The following is an 8,880-nucleotide window of genomic DNA, read 5'->3' on the forward strand; positions in this document are numbered from 1 at the left end:
CAGTGTTATAAATAGGGTGATTACAGTCTGTACTACATTGCTCAATACATGGTCTACAAAGATTTTTGCAATATTTTTCATGTTCTACAGGATCCATGGCAGTTCTGTTTATTCCATAGTCAGTCCACCAGTCTCTAAACCATTTGCATTGTTGATATCCTTGGAAATGACCAATGGCACTGAATCTGAGTCTGGTATAGTAGGTTTCGACCTTGTCGTCGAGGTTGAGAAATTCCCACCAGAGCTGCTTGTAGTCTGCAAAGTTGTACACTGTATCTGGAAATATGATCCTGGGATCATTTCTTGGCCATCTGGCAGCTGGTTGAGTTCTAACATGGCCTGGCTCATTCCAGAGATCTCTTGTCCTATATATGCAGACATACCTTTCATACATTCCTGTGCTGCGTCCACCATGGCACCAGATAGTGGCAATGTCGTGAAAATTTTGTTCCAAAGCCTGTCGTGCAAGATCACCATCCCGTCTTGCTTTATCATATATCATATCATGAATCCACTTTCCTCCTTTAGGGTAAACTTTTCTTTCTGGAACAAAGTGTTGGAGGTCGGTATGCGGCTGCAGGTTGGCATCTAGCACCTTTGTATTTCGGAGCTGCCACGTGGGTTTCCAGTTTCTTTTATAGGTCTCCCAATCTTTGTCATCAGGGACGGTTCTCAAGACTTCTTGTTTCTGGTGCTGGTCCCACTTTGTGATAACCATCATGACATGATCTTTTGATTCAATGTATTCTCTGCTTAAAAAATCAGGTAGATTATTGTCTTTTCCTTTGATGTGCTCTACCTGAAAATCAAACTTTGCAAATAAAGCCTGCCATCTAGCAAACTTGGCTTCTTCAGCCTTCTTGATGTCTTTTGTTAACACCTTCTGCAGAGCAGATGCATCAGTTCTCAGAAGAAAAGGTTTATTAATGAGATAAACTTCAAACTTACTGATACAGTTCCATGCTGCCTTGACCTCTTTCTCGATCGTGGAGTAGTTCAGTTCAGTTGGATTCCATACTCCAGAGGCGAATTGAACAACTTGTTCTTCTTTTCCAACCTTTTGCTTTAAGACTCCACCCCATCCAATATTACTTGCGTCTGATTCAACAATTTTGTAGGCAAGATCATCAGCAACGTATAGAATAGGCAAAGATTTTACCTTTGCTTTAATGTTCTGGACTGCTCTGGTATGGACTTCTGTCCATTCTGGAGGATTCTTCTTTAGCCGTTTGTTCAATATCCTTCTGTCACTGGCACAGTCCTGGTAAAAGTTGTTGACGTAGTTTAGGCAGCCTAAGAACCTTTGCAGCTGGTTCTTTTCTGTAATGACATCTGGAAACTTATCTGCAAATTCTAAAGCATGTTTCTGCAGCGTTATTTGCCCATTGCAGATTGTATGACCCAAAAATTTGATAGTGGTTTGGAATACCTCTATCTTCTTTTTGCTAAGCACCAGGTCATTGTGCTTAACCAAATTCTTAAAAATATTTACATGTTTAAAATGTTCATGGATGTTCTTGGAAAATATTAATACATCATCAATATATACAATTAGCCAATCAAAATATGGCTTAAAAATACCATCCATTACCTTTTGAAATTTTGATGGAGCATTCTTGAGTCCGAAAGGCATAACGTTCCATTCATAATGTCCTGCTGGTATGCTAAAGGCAGTTTTAAACTTATCTTTCTCAGCAATGGCCGCTTGCCAAAATCCTGCTTTCAGGTCAAATTTGGAAAAAATCTTGGCACCTGCTATCCTTCTGATTAAGTCTCCTTTGTGTGGGATCGGATAGGTGTCATCAGCTAGGACTGAATTGAGAGGCTTATAATTGATAACTAGTCTCGGGATGTCTCTGATTTGTTCAGCTCTTTTGTTTACATAGAACCCATAACAGTTCCAAGGACTATCGGATTCTCTGATTAGTCCTCTACTAAGGAGCTACTGAATTTCTTTCTGGAAAAGATCTCTGTATTCTTTGCTCATTGGAATGGATCTGCTCTTACAAGGCTTACCAGTGTATCCTTCCTTGTAAGGGAGCTCGACTGTGTGCTGCTTCCTATGCCAGAATGCATTAGGTTCTTCTGAGCAACAATCTTCTTCTAATTGTTTCTTCAATTCTCCAATTCTGGTCTTGATCTGGGGCGATTTAAGTTGTTCTTCGATCTTCAAAGTAGATTTCAGATCTTTTAGATCCAACAATCTGGCTTCGGCCCTATCCAGATTTTGCACAATATGTACCATTGTAGAAATTCTAGGACTGGAGATATATGGAAGTTCAATTTTCTTTCTTGTCCCTTTTGAAGTGGGGATAGAAATAAAATATCCAGCTTTGCCTCCTTTGAGTCTGAGTGACCCATGAGGTTCTACTGCTGCAAGAAAGATATTACCAAGTATGCAATCTACTGGAATGTCAGCTACTGCAAACTTCAAATAAACACAGTGGCTATCAAAGCAAACAGATGCTTTGGGTACTTCATATCTAAGCTTTTTATTACCCAATCCCACCACTTCTCTTTCTGCAGTCACCCAATATTTTGCTGGGATATTTTTCATATTTAAAATGTTAATATCTGCTCCAGAATCAATAAGAGCAACCATTTCAAACATTTGCCCTTTTATACAAATATTTACGAGAACATGATGTTGTTGATAGGAGATAGTAAGTAACCTCATATCCCTGACCTCAAAATTTGGATCCTTCATTCCTTCAGCAATTTGAACTTCTTGATTACTGCTATGAGAAGCAGTATGCCATGGCTGATCATTATCTTCTTCTTTTGCCATCTGTTTCCCTTTCTGTATTTCTGCCATTTGAGCTTTTAATGCAGAAATTTCAGTCTTGAGGATATGAATTTCTCGACTGACTTCTCCTAAAGTAAGGGACCTTACTCTATTAAGCTTCTGCTGATGCCTCTGAAATGATTTTGTATTTTTCTCATATGATGCATAAAAAAAAAGAGATTTCTTACCTGAGTTGTTTGAAGCTTTTTCTTTTAGCTGATCCATAAAAGCTTCCGTAAGCGGATTTTTCATCTTTCCATCCTCCATGGCACGAATTTGTGACAAAATCTTTAGTTCTTCTTCTTCTGTCGCGGCCATAAGGACTTTTTCTTTCAGGGGCTTAGGCTTTTCTCCTTCTTCTTCACTTGAGTCACTGAAATATTCAGAATCAGAAATATACTGAACATGGTAAGCACATTCTTCAGAGTCAGGACACAAAAACAGTCTGAAGAATTTGAATCTGAACATTGCCCCATATGAGCATGAAGTTCTTCTGCAGATGAAAAATTGAAAGAATCATAAGAAGACTCTTCTATTTGGTGCTACTGAGCTATTTCTCTGATGGTGACATTCGGGTAGTGTTTTGTGCTATGAGCATGAGAATCACATTTCATGCACACAATTTGTCTTCTTCCTTCTTGCTTTACTTGTTTGTTTCTTTGGGCAAAGATTTGGGACTTCTTTCCCTTGTTTAGTTTTGATGCTTCACCCTCTGGACATCGAGAGGAAGTGTGTCCAGTTTTCCCACACAGCCAACAAGTAATTTTATTCCATCTGTCTTGCTTATGAGTATGCAGATGGATATCAGAGGGATTGTAATAATGCGTTTTGGGAACATATTTATAATACCCTCTTTTTGTTCCAGAGGCTTGGCCTCGCCTCGGCTTTGAATATCTGCCTTTGGACTTTGGATAATTTCTTCGGTTTTTGTAGAAAGTTTCTTTAAACTCTCTTTTGGCTCTTTTCTTAGCCTTCCTTTTCTTTACCAAAGGATCATCCAATGTTAATCCATATTTACTGCATATGGATTTTCTGTCAGGCAGTCTGGAAAGCTTTTCCAGTGACTTATTTACCTTTGAGCTAGTGCATAGACTGACCAGTGTCTTTGTAATGAGAGAATAGATCTCTCCCCATGTATATGACTCAAAGGGTAATTGAAAGACTTCCTGCATTCTTATATAATCAACAAATTTAGATGGCAGAGCTGCAAGATATACCTGTTTCCATAACAGGTTCTTTGAGTCTTTGACTTCATATATCCTCTGCATCCAATCCCTGTGGAAGTCATCATATTGAGACATTTTGTGGCACTTTAAATTCATCAGAATGACTTCATTTTTATCAGCGATCTCTGTTTCACTTCCACACCAATGTTCCAAGATCATTGATGTAAGTGCCCCTATCATGTTGCTGATAACTGTGCCATCAGGATTATGTATCACATCTCCTTTCTCATCTTTTAGCACTTCTGCTTCCATTGTTTCTATGAGCTTTGGAGATGATTCTGTCTCCCACCACCTGAGGAGTGTCCCTGTAAAACACTGAATAATTGTCCTACAAGCATCAATTTCAGATTTCCCTCGCAGACACATGAGCTTATATTCTGTATACATGATATCAATCATCTGCCTTATTTGGCCTATACTCATGTTATCTATATTCCACTCTCTGTGGGAATCAGGGAAAAAGGTGTGTGCTTCAGGAAGTTTTCCTTTGCCTTCTATGTCAGGTGCAGGATATTTGTTGAACCTATGTTCAAGAGGTTCATATATGGGAAAGATCTGGTCTGTCTGTTCTTTCCCTTTTTCTGCTTCTTCATCCTTAAACAAGGATGCAATTGTGATTTTATTTGTAGCCTCAGTATTTGATGAATACATGGCTACTTCTTTAGGAAATAATGTAGGAACCCTGTCTACAGAGTTCACAAGGTCCTGTGTTATTATGCTTCTTTTTACAAGAAAGGAGTTTGGAACTGGTTTCTCAATTTTAGACAGACTTATCTTTTCAACTTTGCCAGTTAAACCAGATATAATTTGTTTAGTTGTGTCTAAATGACCAACTAACTTTTCTTCTACTCCTTCTATTTTGTTCAATGACTCTCTGGCATAAGAACGAATCATGCTAGTTTCAAATTGTACATTGTTCAAACATTTATTTACATCATTTAATGATACTTGGACAATATCAATTTGTTCCTTGACTTCTATTGATTTTGCAACATTCATTTCCAAGCCTTTTACTGCAGTATTTGTCCAGTTAAGCTGTTCACTAGCTTTCTGAATCCTTCCATCAATGCCCAAGGCATTGTCATCTTTCTGGACTAAAGGGATGGCTTTGGCTGCATTTGTGTTTTCTCCTATGACAAATCCTTTGTAAGGAGGAAAGGTCGTAGCGGTTTCAATTTTTGATCCATCAAGTGCAGTCCAAGCATGCTTGCTTGCTGAGGTGTTGGTTGAACTGGTAAAGACATTCAAGGGAGCAATATTATCTTTCCATGAATAAAAAGATATCCAAGTGTTATTCATCTCCATATAATGCTTCCAATCGTCAGCAAACTGTTTCTTCTCTGCAGGTGTATAGTTCTGATCGAACTCATCTGCTTGAGGATTAGTGTACAAATCCCAATTTAGCATGGCTTTCATCCATTGGGCACTAATCTCAGATTTCAAGCATCCATCCATAAGTGAGAAGAACTTATGCATTTCCATTACTGCGGGCTTTTTATAGTCAGAAGGAACAGGGCAAAATCTGCAATCTGGAATCAGGCCATTTGCCTGCTCAAGGTATCCCAAACCATATCTGGGTTTGGCTGGTCTCATTAAACACATCATCTCTGTCAGCCTTATATCTTCTCCTTCGAGAGTGGTAAGTTCATGCATCATGAGCACATGATCCGGATCTGATTCATGTGGGAAAGGAATATCTGTGCATTTGGGATTTGGGCATGAATTTACAGATGTAGTAGGAGGAGCGATTCCAGTTCTAGGGTTATGATTTGAATGGAGGTTAGACTCAACCAGAGTAAGCAGATTAACAAATTCTTGACAATCTGGGCATTTGACTTCTAAAGAAGAATAATTTACAAGCTGGGCTAATTCATACAAAGAATTATGTTTACAAAAAGATGAAGATGAACAAGCTGTATTAACAGTGGAAGGATCTCTGTAATACTTGGATTGTTTACAGGCTAATTCTATTCTTCACAGGCGCGCTATTGTCACAGAAACGGTGCATTGTGAATGGATGCTTCCGCGGTGACGCCACCTGGCACCGACGAACGGCCTGAAAGGAACTTTCGGTGAGGAATCATTCAAACTCGTGGACGCCTTTCTGTCCACTATCACATTTCTTGGATGAGATATTGCACGCATTCAAAGTCTCCACGGTCGCGCGGAATTCGAAACATTTTCTTTAGGTCACAACATTGGGAGTCGGGGGCCGGGGCCACTCCGCTCCCTGCACTGCTTCCCTCTTCCTAATTCCTATAAATAAGTCACGGAAGGCCGCCAACACTAACACCGGTCGGCTCCCTATTTTCCACACTTCGAAGAAGTAAACATTGAAGAGATGGAAAGTCAAAAGATTCAGGTGCAGTTTTGAAGGCGTTTTCATGGCTGATTGTTGATCTGAAATATTATAGCAATGGCATTGTTTGTTTGTGTTGATTTGAAATCTGGTTCTTATGGATTGGCTTGTGCTTCTTGCAGATGACATTACTTGTGGCAGAGATAAATCGGGTTAATGAGGAGAATAAAAAATTGAAGTCTGTATTAAAGAGTATGAATAGTAAATGTAAATACTTGCAGAAGCATATCACGTCTCTGGTGCAACAACCGAAGTGCATTCATGAAAATGAGGTATGTTATATTGTTGTTTGAATATGTATTTTGTTTTTTCTCTTAAAAAAATTACAAGTTCAAATCCAAGGAAGATAGACTTTCGCAAATGTTCACAGTCTAGATGATTCTCTAAATTCTTAATCTTTCTGTATTCTGACTGTGTAGATATTCAATCCATTGTGTCTGGGGTCTATGAATATCGACTTCGGTCGGGAAGTTTCCCTTCAATCTGACCAGTCTTCAAGTTGTAACGAGCGAGGTGAAGAAAAGGAGAAGATTGCCAAATTTATGGACGACCTGAAGCTGCCTTCAAAAAAGAGGAAGATAAATTACATGCAGTTGGAACAGACTGACAATGGAATCACTTCGTCCATGGATGAGAGCCCTTGCCATCACGGGCAGTCGCCGAACAAGAAGCTACAGGTCCCAAACAAGGGCTTCAGCGAACAGAGGGCAGCTGCGAAAAAGAGAATCGTAGCAGAGCAGACAAGATGCGAGAAATCTGCGGTAATCATCTAATTTTCTATTTTGTTTTTATGGCAAAGTTCAAATTAATTGGATTGCGAATTTCAGAAATATTTTGAAATTTGATAAAGTCAATTGTTTGGCATTCTTTATTACAATTTCATTTTTTTAAATATTCTCAAAATCCATATCAGCAAAAAAACTTCCAAATTCCTAAATACTCCTCAATATTCTCAAAATCCATTAAGATTTTTTAATTTTATAAAGATTTTTTTATCTTTCCACCATATATAATAAACTTATCTGATCTATTATAATCAGGGAAGCGATGGCTGCCAGTGGCGAAAGTATGGGCAAAAGATGACAAGAAACAATCCACTTCCAAGATCCTATTACAAATGTGCCTGGGCACCCGCTTGCCCAGTGAAAAAACTGGTACAGTCTCCTCCTTTTCTCCCAAAGAAAGCGCTTACTCCAAACACATAGAATTAGCCTTTCTGTTTCCTAATTTAAATATTTTGAGCAGGTTCAGAGATGTGCACAAGATCCGACCATTGTAATAACAACCTACGAAGGCGAACACACTCATTCTGTGAGTCCTCTGGCTATGGCTGTTATGCAAGCTGGCTCGTCCAACCAGCTCTTTGGTGAGGGGATGAATACAGAAAATGTAGTTGCAGACAACCAATTTATACCCTGCATTGCCACAGTATCGACCTCCAGCACGTTTCCCACAATCACGCTCGACCTCACAGACGACCGCCCCAGTAGACCAAGTTTACAGTTGCAGCCTCCGCATTTGACAGCAGGCAGATTCCAACAGTCGAGTCCATTGTCTAGCGATATGGGCCAGGTATCAGATCATAATGAAGGGGGTAATTATTCTTCAATGATGCAGGATTATTTGGCTTCTATAAAGGCAGATCCCAACTTCACTGCAGCCCTATCTGTAGCCATAGCCGGTTCTATGCTCGAGATGGGTGATTCAGTCAGGGGAATGATGCCCAAATTCCCTCCTGCAAGGCAATACACCAATGGTTCAACTCAGAAGGCATTTGCTTAAACTCGTGTACTCTGCAATTGTTGTGTGCGAAATCTCTTGTAAATTGGGTTGTATTGTAGACACATGCCATGGGTCAAAATGGTTCTTCGGATTGTTATAAGAATGTAAGTGGAGGGACATGAAAATCAGCGAATTGAGGAGTAGGGCTGAATCAATGAAGCTAACGGACTGTGGTGTCCAAGAACTGAAGAAAGCTTTGAGGCATTCATGTCGAAATCGACTTTCCACTATTTTTTCCACACCGAGTCGGCACCAGCTGATGCATCTTGTTCAAAGACTCTCCCTGACAGCCTGAGCTATCATCCACGGACGAATTGATTCCCTACTGCATGCGATTTATTTTCCTCTTCTTTGAATGCAGCTGGTAATCAATCTTCCATAAATTCCACATTATTCTTTCCCTTTTCTCCACCTTGTTCATTACAACCCGAAGACTGATCGGATTCGTAGAAAAATGTACGGCCAGTGTCGACACAACGCGTCTGTGCTTTCATGATCTGGATTGAGTTTCTATGAAATCAGACAAAGAAAGATCAAGAATTTTTGACATTCATCAACATTAATTGTAAATTTCCTAATGTAAAATTGGCTTCCTAAAGCAATATAACATATACCTGCCCTTCTGCTGTTGCACCAGAAAACTGACTTGTTTTTGCAACATTTATCAGTCATGTTCTTCACCATAGACTTCAGTTTCTTCCGTTTTTGCAAGCAGTAACATTTATCGG

At 39.5% G+C, this 8,880-nt stretch overlaps 1 protein-coding gene across 1 annotated transcript; it reads left to right on the forward strand.

Annotated features, from left to right (window-relative positions):
- The first annotated feature begins 6,244 nt into the window (after positions 1 to 6,244).
- Positions 6,245 to 8,623, forward strand: LOC149265841 (WRKY transcription factor 6-like). Its single transcript, XM_089393950.1, has 5 exons — positions 6,245 to 6,373; positions 6,493 to 6,642; positions 6,790 to 7,131; positions 7,411 to 7,524; positions 7,616 to 8,623. The coding sequence occupies exons 1-5, from the start codon at positions 6,353 to 6,355 to the stop codon at positions 8,150 to 8,152; spliced, it is 1,164 nt and encodes a 387-aa protein (XP_089250076.1). The 5' UTR covers positions 6,245 to 6,352; the 3' UTR covers positions 8,153 to 8,623.
- Positions 8,624 to 8,880: the final 257 nt, after the last annotated feature.

Source organism: Pinus tabuliformis, chromosome 6 (assembly GCF_031772625.1).
Source record: "Pinus tabuliformis cultivar Carrire ecotype Pingquan chromosome 6, CPIR1, whole genome shotgun sequence".
Taxonomy (NCBI): domain Eukaryota; kingdom Viridiplantae; phylum Streptophyta; class Pinopsida; order Pinales; family Pinaceae; genus Pinus; species Pinus tabuliformis.

Coding starts and splice junctions, on each gene's coding strand:
- LOC149265841 (XM_089393950.1), top strand. CDS start 6,353: ATGGAAAGTCAAAAGATTCAG. Junction 6,374..6,492: donor TGGAAAGTCAAAAGATTCAG/GTGCAGTTTTGA, acceptor TGCTTCTTGCAG/ATGACATTACTTGTGGCAGA. Junction 7,525..7,615: donor CTTGCCCAGTGAAAAAACTG/GTACAGTCTCCT, acceptor TATTTTGAGCAG/GTTCAGAGATGTGCACAAGA.